The 22,642-nt window shown below is 40.2% G+C and overlaps 2 protein-coding genes and 1 long non-coding RNA gene across 7 annotated transcripts in view; 1 reads left to right on the top strand and 2 right to left on the bottom strand.

Annotated features, from left to right (window-relative positions):
* Window positions 1-155: 155 nt before the first annotated feature.
* On the top strand, window positions 156-3,288 carry LOC138010610 (uncharacterized). 2 transcript variants are annotated; one of them, XR_011124503.1, is made up of 3 exons: window positions 156-1,382; window positions 1,643-2,070; window positions 2,813-3,288. It is a non-coding gene; the product is annotated as an uncharacterized lncRNA (long non-coding RNA). The 2 variants fall into 2 exon arrangements; XR_011124502.1 differs by having other exon boundaries at window positions 173-1,382; window positions 1,978-2,070; window positions 2,813-3,283.
* Window positions 3,289-3,386: 98 nt separating this feature from the next.
* Window positions 3,387-18,405, bottom strand: LOC138011308 (probable glycoprotein hormone G-protein coupled receptor). Its single transcript, XM_068858275.1, has 5 exons — window positions 18,258-18,405; window positions 14,034-14,239; window positions 11,155-11,229; window positions 10,105-10,176; window positions 3,387-7,930 (listed from the first exon to the last, which is right to left on the bottom strand). Exons 2-5 carry the CDS (start codon window positions 14,231-14,233, stop codon window positions 6,475-6,477), a joined length of 1,803 nt encoding a protein of 600 aa, XP_068714376.1. The 5' UTR covers window positions 14,234-14,239; window positions 18,258-18,405; the 3' UTR covers window positions 3,387-6,474.
* Window positions 18,406-19,245: 840 nt separating this feature from the next.
* The window catches only part of LOC138011309 (probable glycoprotein hormone G-protein coupled receptor), a 13,494-nt gene continuing 10,097 nt past the window's right edge, over window positions 19,246-22,642 (bottom strand). For 3 of the 4 annotated variants that reach the window (XM_068858277.1, XM_068858279.1, XM_068858278.1), the window contains exon 5: window positions 20,376-21,950. In XM_068858277.1, the coding sequence (XP_068714378.1) occupies window positions 20,495-21,950 (1,456 nt within the window). In that variant the 3' untranslated portion in view covers window positions 20,376-20,494. Of the gene's footprint in view, window positions 21,951-22,642 lie in introns of all 4 variants that reach the window. The other variant, XM_068858276.1, reaches the window with a different exon arrangement.

Below are 22,642 nucleotides of genomic sequence, written 5' to 3'. Positions count from 1 at the left end.
AAATATGTTAATGTTTATATATATTGTTCATGGATACATCAGATGAACTTTATTAGGGCTTACACTAATTTGTAAAACGAAAAAAAAGGAACAGAAATACAGAAAGAATCCTAAACATTCTTTAAGCTAAGCTTAGGCCTAAACAAAAGTTTAGCGTTGGTAAATGGACTCAGGGTTGTAGAGTGGGCGTCTGTACACCGCCTACTTCCATTCTTCGCTGGAGCGTAATCTGACCAAAATTACTATTTTGCGAAGGGGATCGAAATTTTCGAGGCAGTTACAACCCTAGTAAGTGTAAGCCCTTTCTAGAATAATATATAAAAAAGTTCTGTCCTGTTCTGGAAAAAAGCTAATCAATTTTATGTCCATGAAATTAAGATAGATAAATTTATATTTAAAAAAGATTAATTTGTTGATTATAATATTACCAGTATAATAAATTGAATAAATGTATGATGCAGTAAGCTATTTTACAAGGATAATTTCATTTCATTATATTGTCTTCATCAGATTGATTGATTATAAAACCATATTTCATAAATTAAATAGATTTTCACAATGGAAAATGATGTGGGTTGGTGTCTTTGATCCCATTCATAGGTTAAGTAAAATCCAAATGGCCCCATCCATTCTAGCCTGTGCACAGCTGCCCACTCTCCGAAAAAAAATCTGAGAGGAGCGTCTGTGATTTACCCGGGCCGTTGATAATCGTGTTTAAATACCGCGTGATTTTTCCTGGAATGTATGGAAAATGATTTGATTGGTTATTACCCCTCGATCATTACATCATTGAAACAACGAGTTTTGATTGGCTTTCATTTTATTTCTCTCCATCAACACCGTGAGAGATTTGAGGATGAGTTCGTGTGTACTTTGTGCATGGTAAAAAATTCGAATAAAAATCTTTTTGATGGTCAAAGAGGTTTTTCTTTTAAAGTACGAGCGGAATTGTTATCTATGGAGTGTAAAGTGGAAATCGATTCAACATTCATTTGTTTGTCAGCGCTGAAAAGACGAACTCCCGATCCTGACGAATCTTTACGAGGTGAATATGGCACGATTCAAAAGATTGCTCACTTGAAAACGTCCCCGGCTATCCCTTACCAGTCAATATAATCTCAATGCCTTGCTCGGACCAGCCTAGCCATTCTCAAGAGCAATCTACAAAGCGTGTTGCCTTGGGAAAATATAAACAGCTCATTGGCAACCATCGGGGCTGCTCTGTAGATCAGACTGTTCTTTGTGTCATCCTGAGAAAGTAACATTTGAATGAACTTGTATTAATCACGGTCTGTATGTTTCATGTAGGAGATAGCCTGCTTCTCGATGACCATTGTATCCACGCTAAGCTAACAGATTTTGGATCGGCCACAAACATCAAGGTTAGACTAAGGACGAAGCATGAAACCTTCTACTAGTTTTTGACCCATTCACACCTGAAGGGCATCCAATCGGCATCTTCTGAAGTTAACAAGATGAACCCGCAAACAACTGTTGACAACAGACTAAGACAGTTTCATTTCAAATTAATACACCGTGCCATCTTGAAAAAAGAAACTTAACATGAACTCTTTAAAGTGGTTCAATACTATTCATGGGATAAATTTGTCATTATTTTCAATAGAAGTGCTTTAAATTGCAGCTGAGAAGTTGAACCAGAGACTACCAGGATATATTCAACGAGTGGTCAGAAAGGGTCTTGAATCTCCGGAACTCAAGGCAAACGTCCCAACCAATGGGCCACACTACCTCCTAGATGTTATACAACCTCTAGTTTCTAGTTTTTTAGTAACTTGTAAAAATGGATTTATATTAGTAAATTCATTTTAGTTACTTATGAGGTACTTTTAAATTTCTTGTAATAATTGATGCGGGTTCAATAACGTATTGCACAAAAAAAATCATTGCTGGACCGAATAGACGAATAACATTAATTGCATCAGGTCATGTTTGAAGGAAATTCTGGCTTTTATCTAGGAAGCTGGAGGGTGGTCCGACGATGTATGGAAGACTGGCTGTTTGTTGCTTAAGATGTTAAATGGTGAAAGATCCTCACTTTTTGGGGTTAAGGTAAGCCGTGAGTGTCAAGTTTTTTCTGTCAACTATAATCATTTTGCCTTTCAACAAAGACAAACCAAAAGAAAAGACGGGTTAGTTTGGGACACATTTAAGGTGGCCGGCATATTTTTTGTCAAGTGATATAGTGAACAACTGCATGTCAAGAGAAGCACGCCACACGAGTGAATTAGATAAGAGTGTTGTTATGGCATAGGAGGGCTTCCCAGCACAGTTACAAATGAGTCTATTTTTAGAATACCCGTTCTCGCGAAAATCAGTTGTCATGTCCCTGAAAATAACAGGGCAGAAGCAGTCACGCGTGACATGGCCTCTTCTGATTGGTTAAAATTTGCAGCCCTTTGTTTGTTTCCCGCGCAAAGTGTATCTAAAAATAAATCTATTTGTGAGTGTGCTGGGGCAATGCCGCAAAGTGATAGATCAACACTCTTATATAATTCTCTCTTGCGCCACTATGTTTAAAAGTGATGAGCAGACTTAAAAGGACACTTAAGTGGAGCTTATATTGCCATTATTTCTGGACACATGCAAGTCGGCTTTTCGTGATTTCATTTCGCGTACTTCCGGGATAACGCCTGTGACGTAATGTGCTAAAGTTTCTATCCCAACAAATGAAGTCCGTTCAGCCACTCGTCTTAATTTTATTACTGTTGCCGTTATATAGAGATTGCTTGCCGAGAAGACACGGCAGTTTGTTGATTGATAAAGGATTTTTTCCACTCTGAATTCTTTACAGGACGGTGGCATCCAAAGACAAAATTCGTGCAAACCTGAGGACGACTTCCCTCCGGAAGCAAAACAGGAAACCAGAGAACTATTAGATTTGTTGTTCGGGATAGGCCGAGAACATCTCTCCAGCGTGGTAGAGATATCACAAAAGGCGCGTGTTTTCCCAATGACCCAATATCTTGAGCAATCTCTTGAGGCAACACCCCCTCGCGAGGAAGCAGGGAATTAGTCACGTTAAATTTGTTTTCCCTCTTGTGTTTTCCTAAAGACAGTTCAATTTTGATAACATTACAGAAGAAAGGAAATATTTTCATTGTCTAAAGGAACAAATTTACAACTGACTCGTTTTTTACTTTTGCTAAAAAACAAACGTGAACGCCGGCGACAATTTGGGAAAATTAGTCGGGACGCAATTACATGTTGGACGTGACAGCCTCTTACACTTGATAAACTAAGCATAAGTGTCAGAATTCCACTAAAAGCTTTAAATAGAAGCCCCTCCGCCCCCCCCCCCCCCCCCCCCAAGCAATGTTGAATAGACTAGGAAATATCTGTTTACGATCAGCAATAGTGTCCTGAGGCAGAGAAGGAATTATTGAAAAAAAAAAGCATAAAATGCTGAGCGTTCCAAGACTTTTGCCACTGATTGTAGATATATATCCAAACACATGTCCTACTTCTGGCTCCGAAAATGGACTTACTTACTAGGACGACGGCTAAGAAGCATTGTTGCCATTTCTTCAGTGAACGCTGGCTCCATTCTACTGACAATAGGACAGGATTTACTGTGGTCACGCATGCGCAATGAAATATTTTTTCAGTTAGTGTTTAACCAATCAGCCTTTGCGAACTTTTCAAAGAAGCGCACCTGTCAGTTTCCACATGCTGATTGGCTGTTTTTGAGAAAACTTTGTTGCCTGGTTACGGAGAAGCTCATTGTAATACGTTCAGTGAGAGGACTTGTTTGTATTGTGCTTTGAAGTAGTCTTTCCTCTATAGTGGTAAAAAAATAAATAAATGTTCTTGATTGCAACAGTAAAAAACTACGGATAAAATAATGCAGCAAAACCCGGCAACAATGCTTCTACCTTTTTCGATTATAAAAGTAAAAAAAGTAAAGTAAAGCAAAGTAAAGCAACCATATTTAACGTCGATAACTCGTAACAGTAATTCGACTGACAAACCTGAGGTCGACGGTGCGCTCATTTTACTCCCCCCTCGCCATCAGTGCTCCGTTTTACGGGTATTTAAAGCTACGTAAGCTACACAGAACGGAAAGAAGTCGAAACAAGGATGTGAGATCCGGGAATCGAACTCAGGACCTCTTGCACCAAGGCCGCGCACTAACCGACTGTGCCATCCTCGCTCCTAATAATGTTTTTTATTCTCTTTTTTATTCTCAGTTATTACTCTTAAAACTGGGCTGCAGAATATATTTTTCGTAAAGATATTATGCACATCCAATCAAGAAGAAGATCGTGTCAATTCTAATTCCTTATTGTTAACGCTTAGGAGTTTTCTTTCAAAGTCTACCATTTTTTAAAACTTTCTCTTGGTCCTACCTTAATTAAGGAAATCTAGGAAAATCCTCATTTTACCTGCTTTTGAAGAACTCTTCATATCTCTAACTAACCCTTTTTGTAGAGGTTACTGTCCTCTCGGAGTCCATGATATAGCTAGTAGTAGGTCGTAGCGCTTCCATTTTTCCTAGATTTTTAGCTCGCAGAAGCAATTGCCTTAAAATTGACCATTTTTGGAATTATTCATCTTCCAAGCTAAATATGGTCATTCTCGTTTTCGTTACTGTTTTGCTGATAACGGCGAAGAAATGTACCATGCACGTGCGTATCGGTACACGCGCAGCGCGATTTTGTTTCCTCATTCAACCAGTAATATTACTGCATTCTCACGTGGTCGTTGCCGTAACTGTTATCGTTTTTTGAACTCAATGTCATGTCCTCGGCCACGTTTCTCAAAGTATGGTCATCGCTAACACTGAGTTAAGTTCAACAAAAGGCATCTTACCCCGGCTTATTTTCCACTTGGCGTTGGTTTTCTTTTTTTCTGCAAGGAATCACATTTATTTATCCTCCGTTCAGTGCCAGGGACCTTAAGATCTACGACGGCGACGTCGACGAAAACGTCACCTCAAAATAGAACTTTGCTCTATTATAAGTCTTTCGCGATTATTCCATCTCGTTCACGTCGTACAATGTGGGCGAAGTATCCTAAAAATAAATTGGTTACGAGCGGTTTCAAACTGAAAATAGAGAATGAAAGATTCTCTGTTGCATGCTCACGTTGTCGTCAAAACCTAAAATTTAGTGATTTCACGTCGTCGTCATGCTGAGAACCGCAAAAATATGAGCTAAAATCCGTGCTGCACGTGCAGCACGATTATTTATGCTCTTTTAACCAATGATATCATTGTTTTGTGGCGTTTTCGTCGACGTCGTCGTCGTAGATCTTAAGCTACCTACTGAAAAACGACGACCACTGGGGAAAACACAAATCCAGCCACAAGACACTTATTTCATTGGTTAAAAGAGGAAAAAAAATCGTACTGCACGTGCAGCATGCATTACAGCACATATTTCAGTGCGGTACTTCTCACGACGACGTCAAATCACCAAATTTGGGGTCTTGTCGTACCTCATTGAACGGGTTTCAGGACTGGCCAAAAGAACAATAGAAGGAACAAATTTAAAGATAAAATGTATTTAGCACAGAAAGCAATAGGAATTAACACTCTATACAGACAATGAAATATATTGTTCAACAAGAGGTGCGATCCTGCCCCAAATTTGAGGTTTTGATCGCAAACTGAGTATACAAACGTGAGGTGAACCTTTCATTTTCATCAAGGTATCAGTGAGAGAAAGAGAGGAGCCGCAAAAAATGACTGACAAGAATAGTATATTAATGAAAAACACATTGCCCTCTGAGAACGTATTCTTCATAATTTCTCTTTAAACATCTCCCTCGACAAAGTCCTCCGGTCCATGTGGATAGACTTCTATGATAATCAAATTCAATCCCAAATGCGGGAGCCGATACAAACGTGTTACGACAAATTAGAAACCAGCAAACCCGAAGACATTTTTGTCAGATCAAACGTGCACCTCAGATCTAAAATGGTCGCAGATAAGACAACAGCGAAGAACATATTCAAAAGAAAACTCAATCACAGTAATCCCACCACCAGAGGAAAAACGGGGGAAGGGGTGGGTACCGGGCTACAAGTAGGCTACGATTTTTAAGTGCACGAAATCTATATTGTATAACAATTAGCTTCCCAACCTTTTCCCTTGTTAATCGAAAACTTCCGTCATTCATTCCAATCTTCGCAGCAGGCTGTAAAAGACACGAATATTTCCTTCCTATTGTTCAAAACGTTGCCCTTTGTAGCTTATGCAAGGAACCATATTTCACCAGGTGAAATTGAATTTATCCTTTTAATTGAATCCTATTTCATACAAATACTAAGAATATGCCTTTAGCGAAAGATGATTATTCATCGGAGGCTTCGCCCTTATAGAACTCCCGTATCACCTCTTCCCCCTAAAAATACCCCCCCCCCCCCCCCAAAAAAAAAACCCTTTTATTAGCCCAAACCGATACGTCTGGAGAAAGTCGGCCGAATAGGAAACTAAGGTGGCATAATCGTTCTCATATCCTCGAATCAGCAACTGCGTCGTCCACTTTCGAGCCTAAAGCATCACCGCACTGTTTTGAAGATGGCGGCAACGTACAATGGCGTTTTTTCTCTGAAACAGCGTAATTAGAGTACGAATGCGCCCAAGAGGTCGTTCTAGGTTTCCCCAGGCAAATTGTCTCTATTCTCATCTTGATCGCCCGTTGAAACTTCTCCGCTCGGAAAGCGTAAAGCAGAGGGTTAATAAAGGCATTGAAGCTGAATAACAATGTTGGTATTACACCAGTCAGAATTTCTCTGCTCTGCGGCGACATTGTCTCCTTCAAGTTCGTTGTTAGCCACAGAAAAGCGATCACAATCGGTAGAAAGAAAAATAACATGTTGCTCATGACCAAGATGGCAATTTTCTTTGCTACAAGTCCGTCTCTATTGACTCCAGCTCTCTGGCTTGTTTTCTTTATCGAAATGAAGGTCTTAATATACAAGGGCACAGTTGTGAGGTATAGTACCATGCCCCATAACGATAACGCTATACTCATTTCGTACGAATGCGGTATGTCCTTGATCGGGCGAATGGGAATGCAATATGTGTTGCTTGTATACACGGAAATATTCACCAGGGGTAAGACAGCAATGGCCACGCCCAAACACCATATAAATACAACCAAGATGACCGCTGTTCGACGGGTCATTCGAATGGATGGCTCCATACAATAAACGATGGCCAAATGACGTTCAATCGTAAGAAAAAGTGACGTTTTTATGCTCACAATTTGCCCCGTAACCCATATGAACCCGATAGCATTGCAGAGGTCCTCCAAGATCACTAAATATTCCACATACGTCATTTTTCGAGTAGTGACCAAGATTACGGAGTACACGCTGACCAGGATGTCACTAGCCGCCATGTTGGCCGTCAACAGCATGGTGACATTCCGACGAAGAACTCTTGTTGTAAGCGAAACTAACAGGACGGTGAGATTCAAGACCAAAGCAATGGGCGATATAAAGAAAACCACATTTAAAATTTTGTTATCCAGATCCCAACAACGGTGAACTGGGGTGACTTGTACCTCGCTTCTGAAACACGCAGAGTTTTTCTCCTTTAAACATAAAGGGAAAAATCCATGTTCGGCATACTTCACAAGATGTTGGCTTACAACGAGTCTATTCACGCGGCAGTTTACCTTTTTCCCAACAATGTAATCTCCGTTTACAAGCCGTGCTGTGGTGATGTTAACATCCTCGTTGTTTAAATCACCATGTTCCAAAGTGTAGTTCCTCATCAACGTACAGTTCGAGCATTGCTCGTTCCAGGTCACTCCTCGAATTTCTTTGAGTTTACGACGTCTCAGTAGGCCTGCTGGAAGTGCGAGGTTGGCGTTGCCAGAAATATCCAGAAATACCAACTGTGGCACTTCATTCGTCCAATTTCCTTCCCATTTGGCAAGTTGATTAGAGGATAGGTCTCTGCGGGTTGCAAACAAATTAATTGAAGGTTTAAAGTTACATTTTTCAGGGGCTGTTGAAGTAGCGGATAGTAGATTCTAGCACTGGAAAGATCCTAATCAAAAAGTAGCGCATCCTAGCAGCGTATGTCTTCTGCAATAAGTTTACAGGCAAAAAGTTCTATTTGGTCCTCGCAGTAAGATATTCCTACCTGAAACAGATAGACGACACTACATGACCGCGCGCGGATATGAAATATTCGAGTGCGGACAGATACCACATCAGCACGAAAAATAAAATTCAGTCATAGTAAAATAGATTATAATATATAGATTTATCCAAGCCTAAAAGCGGAGCTTCCGGGTTACTTATTCTTACAACAAATTAACCTTAATTTAGCCTGCGATCCAATCGAAACCCAGTACTTGAACAGCGGTCAACTTTAAAAAAAGTTGACCTCGATATGGTCGCGGAATACTGGTCAGCGGACACTATGTTTTGAGAGGTGTCAATTGATCATAACATTGATGTCCAATATCAAATGTGTACGCTGTAAACTACAATCATGAACAAAAATCTTGGGACAAATATGCACTTTGTGGCTCTAACAAAGGTTTTACAATGACTGCAAAATTTTCGTGCCCTCATTGGCTAATTTTTATTGTCAAAAAGCGGATAGACACACAAATTTATAACTTATGCGATAATGACGCGATATTGCTCACGTCAGATCGAAGTTTCTGGCATTTTTGTTTCGCATTTTTCTCGTGCTTTGACAAAGTGCTCTGCAAAGTAGTGGTGTTTTGACAAAGTAGTCTGCGGATCCACGAGGCGATCGCTACTTTGACAATGTTATGACGAAATTCATGATCAATAGGACAGACGCATAAAAAACTGAAATCAATTTGTTAATAGACCACTTTCAATATATTAAAATTCAGTCCTAAACAAAAGGCATCATCTTGAGGCTCTGGGGAATAAACTCATACAAATCCTTATATTTATTCCCAAGAGCCTCGAGATGATGTCTTTTGTTTACGACTGAATTTTAATATATCGAAATTGGTCTATTCGCACGAAATTCAAAGTACACGTGGCCCGCCCCTCCCCCCACCCCACATCCAATGGGTGAGGGAGGGCGCACATGTAACAGACTTCATCTCCGTGACTGCAGCTGGAGCATGGCCGCCTGGATGAGCTCCAAACTTGAGTCCGCGATATGGTCACGTGATGCTTTTTAATCGTGAGGCAGTGTGGCCCAGTGGTTCGGGCGCTTGCCTTGAGATCCGGAGAACCCGGGTTCAAGACCCGCTCTGACCACTCGTTGAATTTGTTCCTGGTAGTCCCTGGTTCAACTTCCCAGCTGCACTTGTAAATAGCCAACTGGTTTGCCTTCGGCCAGTTGGGATTCTTAACAGTTGTAGTTGTTTTGTTCTGTTGTTTCGTTGATTGTGTTTCATTGGCCCTGAAAAGCCCCTATGTGGAGTGGTCAATTTAGTATGTATTGTATTGTATTGTATTGTATTGTTATTTATTACACATAACATGAGAATTTTATTCCATAAAGCTCATTTGTACAAATCTATACGCTATTTTCACATGTGAAAAAGGCCTATACAGCCAATCAGAATGGCGTACAGCTATTTCACATGTGGAAGTATAACCAATCAACGATAGCGTAAAGGCGTTTCCATGCCAATCACTCGTGCATCTCGTGCAAATCGTGCAAATCGTACTTTGTTATTGAATTAAATTAAATTTGCATTTGGTTCTATTGTTTGTGAGTTTTTGTTTCGCGTTCAGAAAACTATTTTAATGAAAATTCTCATGTTATGTGTAATAAACAGTTTACGACATAGAAAGTGCTTTGAACGGCGTTTTATTCACTCGTTGTTTGTGTCAAAAACCCTCACTCGCTCGTTCCTCGCTCGTTCGGGTTTTTGACACAAACAACTCGTGCATAAAACCCCGTACGCCGCACTTTCTATGACGTAAACTATATATACGGAGGGGTGGACGGTCGTACGTTGACCAACACCAAAATTTCTCGCACAGATGATAACATTTCCTTACCCATGGTGCTCCGCACGTGCGGCTTTCGACACAATCACGATGTAAGAAACTAAATTTTTCGTTTTTTAACAGTAATTCGCTCAATCGAGATTAAATGAAGTAGTGATTCTAGCAACACTTACAAGCGCTGTAGATAACTGAGATTTGAAAAGGCACCTTCTTCTATAACTGCGATGCTGTTGTGAGAGAGATCTCTGCAGAATAAGAAACAAGTATACAGTAATTAAGAGAAGATGGTAGTAAATTCATTTAACCCGTAAAATCTCCTGCAAGAAGGCGATTACGAAGTCTCGCGCGAGGAAAGGCCTCCCTTTGTGACGGTATCCCTAGTGCACAAAACGGTCGAAAACTCGCCCTCCTCGAATACGAAAACGAATAACAAAACACAAACCGTTTTGTGGCTTCCGTACTGTAATATGCATGTACTTACTGGTGTAGGTCTGCAATGAGTAGATAAGATTTCGAAGTTTTGAAGCAAGCACCCGCGGACAATAATCCTGCTGGTGTACCTTGGATCAACCGGCTTGATCTGATCGGCGTAATTACAAGTTGAAAAAGTAAATATGTTAGGCAAGAGCCTATGGTAAATAGCCAACGAGGCGTATAGCGACGAGTTGGCTATAACCAGTCTCATATCCAACAAGCGGGAATGGAATAATTGTTACGAAAACGTTTTGTATAAGAAAAACCTTGTTACATAACTTTTGTCACTTGTTTTTTGTTTTTTGTTATACAGATGTAACCTTTTTGCATTTCTACCTCAGCTACACGTGAGGGACATTTGGAGTGGCTTTTTAAGCTTAACCTCCATCCTAGACAGCACTGCACTGATGATGCCCAGAAGGCCGAAACAGCACTGTCTGAAATTATATATATATATATATATATATATATATATATATATATATATAACGTTTAGAAGAAAGACAACTTCACAGCGTAGCGACTTCAAGTCGACTTGAAGTCGCTACGCTGTGAAGTTGTCTTTCTTCTAAACGTTATATTCGCTCTACTTCACGTATCGAGCACTCTGCAGCTAACTGGAACCCCCTACTTGCGCTATATATATATATAGTTGATGTTCGGCTCAGAAAAAAAAACCATGGAATTCTTGGCCAGGCGAACCGTGTGTGCCGTTTTCAAACACAAAAAAGTTCTAAAAAATCACTTACAGCTCTCTCAGGTTAGTAAAGTTCTTGAACGATCCATTTGGAACAGTTTCTATGTCTTCAGACAGCAATATCTCCCTGAAAATAAACATGGATGAACCATTAGTTTAAGCACGTTGTCAAATCAGGACCAAAGCTACGTGCTAGCAAAGGCTGTCTTCGCTGGTCAAGCAATAAGGCGAAGTTTGCCCCTGGAGGGCCTTTTCGCACTGGCCCGGCTAACCACATATTGGAGGTGGCGATTTGAACTTTCAATGGCTAACTCATTAGAGAGCGAGTTTCAATCGAGTGTCGTAAAACCAAAACCAAAGTAATTACTTTCGCCAAGCAAAAAGGGCAGAGATAAGCCAGTAAACCAATCAAAACTCGAAGTAATTACACGTGGCCAATATAAAGCGCGGGAAAATGTGCACGCGCAAGCCACGACTGGTTTTGGTTTCACTTCTGATTGGCTGAAAAAATGGCGGCAGAACTTTGAACCAATCACTGAGCGAAGTAAATGCAAAACCACAGCAATTCGCTTATTACTTTCGACACTCAATTGAAAACCGCTCTAATCCATTTACTGTTGTCTCAGCTCAAGTCAATGTAACACAACTCATGTAATTCCCGTTTAACACCGCGTAGATTATGACCACTTCACCAATTACAGCCTAGTTTCAGTGCTACCGTTACGCACTCTGCGTATTAACGAGTACGAGTTTTCTGTACTGAGCACGCACATCACATTTAGAGAACGAAATTTTCAAAATGCGGGTGGTCAGAATTGAAAACTTGTCCTCGTTGTCGGCCTTGTACTCCAATCTGAAGGTCGCTATTATCATTCTACCCGATCGGCCGTGCGCGCGCTTTTATTGCTAAAGTACGAAAAAATCCCCGTTCGACGGCCGTAGGCATCAGGGCAATAGGGGCTGAAGATGCCGCAGGGACATTATAGGAACAAGTATACGATTTTACCATTGAAGATTCCGCCGCATCCAACGATCGAAACTCGGGAGAGTTTGACAATTTCTGCTTTTAATGAGCAAAGACGCGTGTAATGCTCCATTGCACCGAGTATTTTCAGAACGTTACATTTGGACGCAAGTAGGATCTACTTCCTCAGGGCCTTGGCAGCTACTTCCTGTTGGTTAAACAAGGTTCGTTACCAACTTGACAACACTGGGATTGTCGGCTCATATTGTCTAGCTTCCACCTCGTATAACTTATATCAACCAATTCTCCACTCAATAGCAAGGTCCTAATTTTTCTTAATTAACTTTGTCTTAAAAGGCAAAAAGGCGAAATTCTAGGGGTGCAGGGATGAAGAGAACTCGCCTCTCACCAATGTGGCCCGGGTTCGATTCCGGGACTCTGCGTCATATGTGGGTTGAGTTTGTTAGTTCTCTACTCTGCACCGAGAGGTTTTTCTCCGGGAACTCCGGTTTCCCCATTCTTCAAAATCCAACATTTGACTTGATTTGCGTTAATTGTTAATTTCAGTTTACAGTGACCCCAAATAGCGCTCCAGAGCTAGAACGACTAGACACTTAAATAAAGTTCCTTTCCTTTCCTTTCCTTTCCTTTCCTTTCGCCTCCTTTCCTTTCAGAGCTGAGCTTTAAAAATGCTTTCAGGGCTATCCAATTCACTTGAATTGAGCTTTTTAAAATGAAACTCAGTCTTCTAAGATGTACATAAGTTATTCGTTATATTCCTTGCTTCTTCCAGCTAATTTGTATGACGTAAATAAAGAGGAAACTCAAATATGAGAAGCCCTGTGATCTATTTTTGAGCTTCCTCATTACCGATGAGGAGAAAAACTTATTAAACTGATGATATTAGAAATACTCCGTGTAATATGTACACATTAGGTAGATTTAGGGCCACCTGTTAGAAAACTGCTTACATTAATATGCTACCCTCGTTAAATATTGTATTGTATTGTATTGTATTGTATTGTATTGTATTGTATTGTATTGTATTGTATTGTATTGTATTGTATTGTATTGTATTGTATTGTATTGTATTGTATTGTTAAATATTGCATTGTAAAAAAAAATGAAACTGAGTTTGGTTACCTGCTTTCCCCGCCTTATTGTCAATATTCTCGTATATGCATTGCTGTAGTTTTGTTAACATACGAAACGAAAGGCAGAGTTCGTGAATGTTACCGCATTTGTCCAAAACAGTGTGGTGTTTCCCCCAATTAATATAGTAAGGCCTGTTTGCATTCCCACGCAATAGGAGTTAGGAGAATCTAATAAAAGCTCACACGAATCTATATAGAGCGACCGTTCAGATTCTTATGTCAATGGAGCAGCTGCCAGTGATAACAAAAAGAAGATGTGAAGTCCACTTCCCGTTCTTTTTCTGAGACCTTATGCATAACAAGCCCGGCGAAGAGTACCTCAGTTCAATTGTGTAGGAACAAACGAATTGTCAAGCGACTTGGGAAATAAAAGAGAATTGGTTTTATGTGAATAAAGTTGTTGAATCTACTAAGACAATTGGCGTACAGTTAATATTCTTCACGGTGTTTACAAAACTATGGAGAACTCAGCATTTGCCGCGTGGCAGTTAAGTTTCCAACCTTGGTGTTTTGTTACTTCGCGTTTTCCGACCAGTCCAGTTTAAGTATCGAGAGACTATTTACACCGGATTCGTGTTTGAGAGAAAACGACAACACTTAAGAGGAAACGAAATGTTCCTTGTATGTATGAAACTGAAACGATAGGTCGAAATTTTCTCAGTCTTAACCCACCAAGTACTCCGTTGGGAGAATTCCCAGTGACGATGGAAAACAATTCCTGTGCCACGGTATTGTTCCCTTGTGAAAATTTTTCCATGTTTCCCAAAGAATACGGAGAACATCCACATAAATAATTTAGGACTACTAACTTACAAGGTTTTCACGTCAGCGGGGCGTAGAATATATGTGGCTAACTCTTTGAAATACCGCAATGTGCAATTGGCGTAAAGTCCATCGTGGTCAACTTTCTCCTTACATTCACATCGGCCAGTGCAATTCCTTATCCTAGCTTCTGAAGGTAGCGAGGCTAGTAAAGTTACCACTGCGATTAGAAGTAAATGGGAATGCGCCATCGATACCTGGAATCAAGATAAGTCGTAAAGAAAAATAAATTGTCATCTAAGTTAGAGCATCCTGTTCTTGTACATGAATTGTGCAGTTTAGCTCATGACGCTTACAGATACGTTATATGAACAGAAAAGGCCTTCCTGAGGAAATTACCACCGGTTATTAAGAAAACGACAGGAAATGTGTCGTATATATCGGGAGGATTTAAGAAGGCTTAATGAAGGAAAAAAAATGGACAAACAAATAAAGGATAGTTCTCGACTTCAACGATAAAAAAAGGGTTTCAAGTCGATTTTACGTCGATTATAAGACAACTTACAAGAGATGAACAGTTCAAGCAACCTTGACCTCCGTTAAGCTACTCCTAGATTACTGACGACAACTTAAAAAAACCCCTTAATTTAGAGTTTGATTTCGGGTCGACTTCAATTTCGCCGATTTACATTAAATTAAAAAGGCTTTTAGTCTTTTCTGTCAATCAAAACTTAGAAACATAATTTGAACTAGCTAACGACCAAGACAAATGACATAATGTCCATTTTTTTTCGATTTCGAACAACGAACGCTTTTAGTCGGAAGACTGCAATTATTTGCCGATAGAACTTTTGTGCATGTCCGCTAACTTACATACGAACACATATGCACCCATACACATTTTATTTGGACGGCACCGGCAGACTATAGGTGATCGATGTGGACCTGTGATAAGTATAACTTACATTAGACAATATGAAGTTCTAGCATAAAGGTACAGTAATGCAAAATAGTGTAAAAACCGTGGCACCTCACAAGCCGCAACAGTCTATGCCAGACGCGCTTACTCTTAAGTTTCGCAATATGCCATATTTACAGAGTTCACAAACAAAAAGCACTCAAGTTTTCTCAGTGATAATTAAATCGAAATTTATGAAAACTTATATGGAAGAGGTCACGCACTGATAATGATTATGCCTGCATACTTTTTTGGGTAATTAAACTTCCTTTGCTCTTTCGCAAGGCTTTTGTATTGGTGATTTGAATTTGTTGAATTCTGAGCTTTACATTTCTTCTCGCAAATGCCAACTCCGAAGGCCTTTGGCTTATCACTAGATTTTCACTGATATTAATGTCATCATTGTCAACACAGCTTTCCTCGGTATGATGCGTTTTGCCGCAGAATTATCTCTCTTATTAATTGAATGCTTGTGTTAAAGCTGATTGCATCACCTCTATTTCATCCTGCAACTGAAAATGCGCAGTCAAATAGAATTTACTTTTCCCATACCCTAATACTCCGATATGTAAACAACGTGTCGTTCAGCATCAAAATCTTCAAACACCACAAACCAATCGAATGCAACTCGATGCTTGTAAATTATTCTCATCTGTGCTTCGTTTACTTAAACGCAGGCATTTGTTTTAAGTTCTTACGTAAGTTCTTGACGCGGAACACAACTTAGAAAAGATCTGAAAATTCAACTAAATGGTTTCTGACCTCTAACTACAGTTTACAAGACGCTTTTTCAGTCCTCTTGTTTCTGTAGTTGTCTATAAGTCTAATCTTTCAAATGAAAAACTTTCCGAAAACACAACGACATTATTGAAAGACCATACTCCTCAAAGAAAATGAGCTTCGTTTAAAAAAACGAAAATTGCGGGGATAAAGCTATTATCTAATGAACCACAAGTTAATGCCTTTTCGGATTGGTTGCCACAATGTACGGTCTCACGTTGCCAGGGAAGACCATGAGCCCATTCCTCGGGAAGTTCCGAAACTTTCCGGCTATACTGCTACTGTAGCTCTGGAAGTCTCAAAGACTTTGATTGACGTCAACCAAAAGTTAACTTGCCGGCTCAAAGCTGATGGCAATCGAAAAAATTCCGCCGGAAGTCACGACAAACGCACGATATATATATATATATAAAAAAGGTGGATATTACATGGCCGCGCGGAGATACGAAATTTCTCTTCGAGTTTTGAAGAAATGAAATACACAAAAGGCACGATTTTTATATGTAACCATAACAACAGTAATCTTTTCACGTGTGAAGATAACACGTTATTTTCATGTTTTCGCGTGAAAGCTCGCTTGGTATTTCATTGGTGTTTATATATAATGAATACATATATCTTATTTGGCGATTTAGTGTGTAGTGCATGTATCGTGGAATATTTTTACGAGTAGACAAAAAATCAATTGTAAACCTCTGTATATTAGACGCCTGCAGAATTTCTTAGTTATACTATATACCCCCCTTTTTTTAGTAACTCTCCTGGATAAGCAATATGTTATACTCTGCCCTCTACAAGCTACAGTTTACGTGGCAATTATATTCCGTCTCTTCCTAATCCAAAAACAACAACTCACGGCCTGCATTCTTTTTCATATTTAGCTGCTAAATTATGGAACTCTCTTCCCGATTCGTTTAGAACATCTAGTTTTACGGATTTTAAGCGTAGAATACTAAACTATGACTCATTATAGTAGCATTGCAATTAGTTTTATAATGTATATAGTTAAGCATATTTTAAATTTTAGCATTTTATTGTACGAGTATTGTATTTTGCTGCATTGTGATCTCGAAGATATTATGTTAGCTACTCTGAATTTTCGAGGTGAAATAAAATATATTTATGCATGTATCTTTGTATGTATGTTTCTTTGTACACTAAATCGTCCAATAAACTATTTATTATCCAACTGGTTCGCACTGTTTTTTTTAATAGCATGTAAATTGTAAGCAACGCCGAGGAACGTTTGTACGTCAAGAGCTCCGGGCAAACGTCAGCACCTCACCTAATCAAATCGGTTCTCTACTGTACATATATCGTGGAATATTTAAACTCGTTTCGTGCGTTTTCTCAACAATAACTAATACAAATGGATAATAATGACGTGACGGTTCATGGCGTGTTCGTGGCAATCTTTTCGGAGAAACTCAATGGAGTTGTTTCCTTCGTATGAGAGCTATTTCGCCCCAAGCTATTGTGCACAATAAGCCAATTTCGATATATTAATAAAATTCAGTCCTAAACAAAAGGCATTATCTCGAGGCTCTGGGGAATAAACTCATACAAATCGTTACATTTATTCCCCAGAGCCTCGAGATGATGCCTTTTGTTTGGGACTGAATTTTAATATATTAAGCACTTAATGACCGGCCCCAAGGGAAACAGTGAGTTTTGTTTCCCCGAAACCCTCAATGTTCCCCGAGGCGAGGCCGAGGGAAACATTGAGGTCGAGGGGAAACAAAACTCACTGTTTCCCGAGGGGCCAGTCATTAAGTGTTTTGTTATACCTCCCAACTCAAAATAGAGCAATACACAGATAAAAATTATTTGCTTGACGTCGGCTGGCGTACAGATTTGCCGCCGTTTCAAAGGTGCACGACCTGATCACATGTGAGTCGAAAGTTCAAGTTGTTGTTGCCCTAGGGCGTCATGAAGTTTTGTTCGCCCTAGGACGTCATGAAGTTTTGACCAATGACACGTGACACGTTCTCCTCCAATCAGAAAACGTATTTGAGTCGGGAGGTACGTCTATTGTCTATCATGTGATAAGGAGATAGCGATGTGCACTATTTACCATCAATAACGACAATTTGCATTTGAAATCTCTTCGCAACACTAACAAATGTTATCTTTATTTCCTTTACTTACATCACGAACGAATTAAACTCGCAATTGCTTAAAATATGGCCCGCATAGGTATCACAACATTGGGCCAAACATATTCTTCATGAACAGTCCTTTGAGTTGAAGAGACTTGAATGTCTATAAACGCATCGTGCATAACGAGTTGCTAAGCTGTTTTAGTTGTTGAACTGCATTCCCCTAACTGTTTACTAAGTTATTAGCAAAACGATACGGGAAAAAAGCATGTAGTCTAAACGTTTGGGTTAGTATTAGCAAGGTTAGGCTCGCGTCTTGTACGTCAGCCGAACCTTGCACACTATCACATATAAAATTGCTTGTGGATAGCCTTGCTCTGCGGGTAAATGTCAACATGTACTCAAGCACTAGAAAAGAGATTATTTCTAACTGCTCACCTGCCTCGTTAACGTTCAAGTCTGGGGAGACTTCGGTGTTTATTTGGTAGCTCTGACATACCGCTAAAGGAAGCTTGTGCGTGTGGTTTTACTGTCATCTTACACAAAGTAAACCGGAAGTTCATTGTCTGATCAACTGTTTCCGGAAAAACCGCATATTGTTTGAAAAAACAATACATCCTTGTGTGGCATGAATAGGACCTTTTTTTGTTTGTCTTTCCAAAAAAATGGGTGGTTGGTAAAAAGAGTGAAACAGAAAAGAAGAATCTCTAATGCCCTTTCGCATATCTGTACATTGATTACATGTACGTCACAGGCATGCGATGGCAATAGTGCAATAGTGTCCTGAGGCAGAGAAGGAATTATTGAAAAAAAAAAGCATAAAATGCTGAGCGTTCCAAGACTTTTGCCACTGATTGTAGATATATATCCAAACACATGTCCTACTTCTGGCTCCGAAAATGGACTTACTTACTAGGACGACGGCTAAGAAGCATTGTTGCCATTTCTTCAGTGAACGCTGGCTCCATTCTACTGACAATAGGACAGGATTTACTGTGGTCACGCATGCGCAATGAAATATTTTTTCAGGTAGTGTTTAACCAATCAGCCTTTGCGAACTTTTCAAAGAAGCGCACCTGTCAGTTTCCAAACGCTGATTGGCTGTTTTTGAGAAAACTTTGTTGCCTGGTTACGGAGAAGCTCATTGTAATACGTTCAGTGAGAGGACTTGTTTGTATTGTGCTTTGAAGTAGTCTTTCCTCTATAGTGGTAAAAAAATAAATAAATGTTCTTGATTGCAACAGTAAAAAACTACGGATAAAATAATGCAGCAAAACCCGGCAACAATGCTTCTACCTTTTTCGATTATAAAAGTAAAAGAAGTAAAGTAAAGCAAAGTAAAACATCCATATTTAACGTCGATAACTCGTAACAGTAATTAAACTGACAAACCGGAGATCGACGGTGCGGTCATTTTACTCGGTACACGCGCAGCACGATTTTGTTTCTTCATTCAACCAAATTTTTGTATACTACTTCCCCACCGACGCAGCACCACAGTTTCTTTAGAAACTACCCCTTCATTCAATAATATTACTGCTTGCTCACGTAGTTGTTGCCGTAACTGTTATGGTTATGGTTTTTTGAACTCACTGTCATGTCCTCGGCCTCGTTTCTCAAAGTATGGTCATCACTAACACCGAGTTAAGTTCAACAAAAGGCATCTTACCCCGGCTTATTTTTCACTTGGCGTTCGTTTTCTTTTTTCTCGCAAGGAATCACATTTATTTATCCTCCGTTCAGTGCCAGGAAGAACACACTATACAGCCAATGAAATATATTGTTCAACAAGAGGTGCGATCCTGCCCCAAATTTGAGGTTTTGATCGCAAACTGAGTATACAAACGTGAGGTGAACCTTTCATTTTCATCAAGGTATCAGTGAGAGAAAGAGAGGAACCGCAAAAAATGACTGACAAGAATAGTATATTTATGAAAAACACATTGCCCTCTGAGAACGTATTCTTCATAATTTCTCTTCAAACATCTCCCTCGACAAAGTCCTCCGGTCCATGTGGATGGACTTCTATGATAATCAAATTCAATCCCAAATGCGGGAGCCGATACAAACGTGTTACGACAAATTGAAAACCAGCAAACCCGAAGACATTTTTGTCAGATCAAACGTGCACCTCAGATCTAAAATGGTCGCAGATAAGACAACAGCGAAGAACATATTCAAAAGAAAACTCAATCACAGTAATCCCACCACCAGAGGAAAAACGGGGGAAGGGGTGGGTACCGGGCTACAAGTAGGCTACGATTTTTAAGTGCACGAAATCTATATTGTATAACAATTAGCTTCCCAACCTTTTCCCTTGTTAATCGAAAACTTCCGTCATTCATTCCAATCTTCGCAGCAGGCTGTAAAAGACACGAATATTTCCTTCCTATTGTTCAAAACGTTGCCCTTTGTAGCTTATGCAAGGAACCATATTTCACCAGGTGAAATGGAATTTATCCTTTTAATTGAATCCTATTTCATACAAATACTAAGAATATGCCTTTAGCGAAAGATGATTATTCATCGGAGGCTTCGCCCTTATAGAACTCCCGTATCACCTCTTCCCCCTAAAAATACCCCCCCCCCCCAAAAAAAAAAACCCTTTTATTAGCCCAAACCGATACGTCTGGAGAAAGTCGGCCGAATAGGAAACTAAGGTGGCATAATCGTTCTCATATCCTCGAATCAGCAACTGCGTCGTCCACTTTCGAGCCTAAAGCATCACCGCACTGTTTTGAAGATGGCGGCAACGTACAATGGCGTTTTTTCTCTGAAACAGCGTAGTTAGAGTACGAATGCGCCCAAGAGGTCGTTCTAGGTTTCCCCAGGCAAATTGTCTCTATTCTCATCTTGATCGCCCGTTGAAACTTCTCCGCTCGGAAAGCGTAAAGCAGAGGGTTAATAAAGGCATTGAAGCTGAATAACAATGTTGGTATTACACCAGTCAGAATCTCTCTGCTCTGCGGCGACATTGTCTCCTTCAAGTTCGTTGTTAGCCACAGAAAAGCGATCACAATCGGTAGAAAGAAAAATAACATGTTGCTCATGACCAAGATGGCAATTTTCTTTGCTACAAGTCCGTCTCTATTGATTCCAGCTCTCTGACTTGTTTTCTTTATCGAAATGAAGGTCTTAATATACAAGGGCACAGTTGTGAAGTATATTACCATGCCCCATAACGATAACGCTATACTCATTTCGTATGAATGCGGTATGTCCTTGATCGGGCGAATGGGAATGCAATATGTGTTGCTTGTATACACGGAAATATTCACCAGGGGTAAGACAGCAATGGCCACGCCCAAACACCATATAAATACAACCAAGATGACCGCTGTTCGACGGGTCATTCGAATGGATGGCTCCATACAATAAACGATGGCCAAATGACGTTCAATCGTAAGAAAAAGTGACGTTTTTATGCTCACAATTTGCCCCGTGAGCCATATGAACCCGATAGCATTGCAGAGGTCCTCCAAGATCACTAAATATTCCACATACGTCATTTTTCGAATAGTGACCAAGATTACGGAGTACACGCTGACCAGGATGTCACTAGCCGCCATGTTGGCCGTCAACAGCATGGTGACATTCCGACGAAGAACTCTTGTTGTAAGCGAAACTAACAGGACGGTGAGATTCAACACCAAAGCAATGGGCGATATAAAGAAAACCACATTTAAAATTTTGTTATCCAGATCCCAACAACGGTGAACTGGGGTGACTTGTACCTCGCTTCTGAAACACGCAGAGTTTTTCTCCTTTAAACATAAAGGGAAAAATCCATGTTCGGCATACTTCACAAGATGTTGGCTTACAACGAGTCTATTCACGCGGCAGTTTACCTTTTTCCCAACAATGTAATCTCCGTTTACAAGCCGTGCTGTGGTGATGTTAACATCCTCGTTGTTTAAATCACCATGTTCCAAAGTGTAGTTCCTCATCAACGTACAGTTCGAGCATTGCTCGTTCCAGGTCACTCCTCGAATTTCTTTGAGTTTACGACGTCTCAGTAGGCCTGCTGGAAGTGCGAGGTTGGCGTTGCCAGAAATATCCAGAAATACCAACCGAGGCAATTCGTTCGTCCAATTTCCATCCCATTTGGCAAGTTGATTAGAGGATAGGTCTCTGCGGGTTGCAAACAAATTAATTGAAGGTTTAAAGTTACATTTTCAGAGGCTGTTGAAGTAGCGGATATTAGATTCTAGCACTGGAAAGATCCTAATCAAAAAGTGGCGCATCCTAGCAGCGTATGTCTTCTGCAACAAGTTTACAGGCAAAAAGTTCTATTTGGTCCTCGTAGTAAGATATTCCTAGCTGAAATAGATAGACGACACTACATGACCACGCGCGGATATGAAATATTCGAGTGCGGACAGATACCACATCAGCACGAAAAATAAAATTCAGTCATAGTAAAATAGATTATAATATATATATATATATTGCTAGTGCTAATCACCCTTACTTGCAGTCGAGGACTGAATTGCGAAGGGTGCGGCTCACGACATCGGGCTGAAAGCATACAAAGGCGCCTCTGGCTGCCGCTATACAGTCCATGTTTGATGTCGGAGCACAGCACCACAGCTAGATGTCAATTAGCTGTGAGTCGATTTTGATGAGGGAGGAAAACCGGAGTACCCGGAGAAAAACCCTCGAGTCAGGTTGAGATCGACTGAAACTCAGCCCACATGTTGGCCGAGGCCAGAATTGAACCCCGGCTCGCAGTGGTGGGAGGCCCGATAGATAACCACTAAGCCACCCTTACGTCATAGAAAGTTTACGTCATAGAAAGTGTGGCGTACGGGGTTTTATTCACG

This window comes from Montipora foliosa, chromosome 7 (assembly GCF_036669935.1).
Source record: "Montipora foliosa isolate CH-2021 chromosome 7, ASM3666993v2, whole genome shotgun sequence".
Classification (NCBI taxonomy): Eukaryota; Metazoa; Cnidaria; class Anthozoa; order Scleractinia; family Acroporidae; genus Montipora; species Montipora foliosa.
The sequence above is the reverse complement of the archived record's forward strand: the minus strand, read 5'-3'. Positions and strand labels throughout refer to the sequence as shown.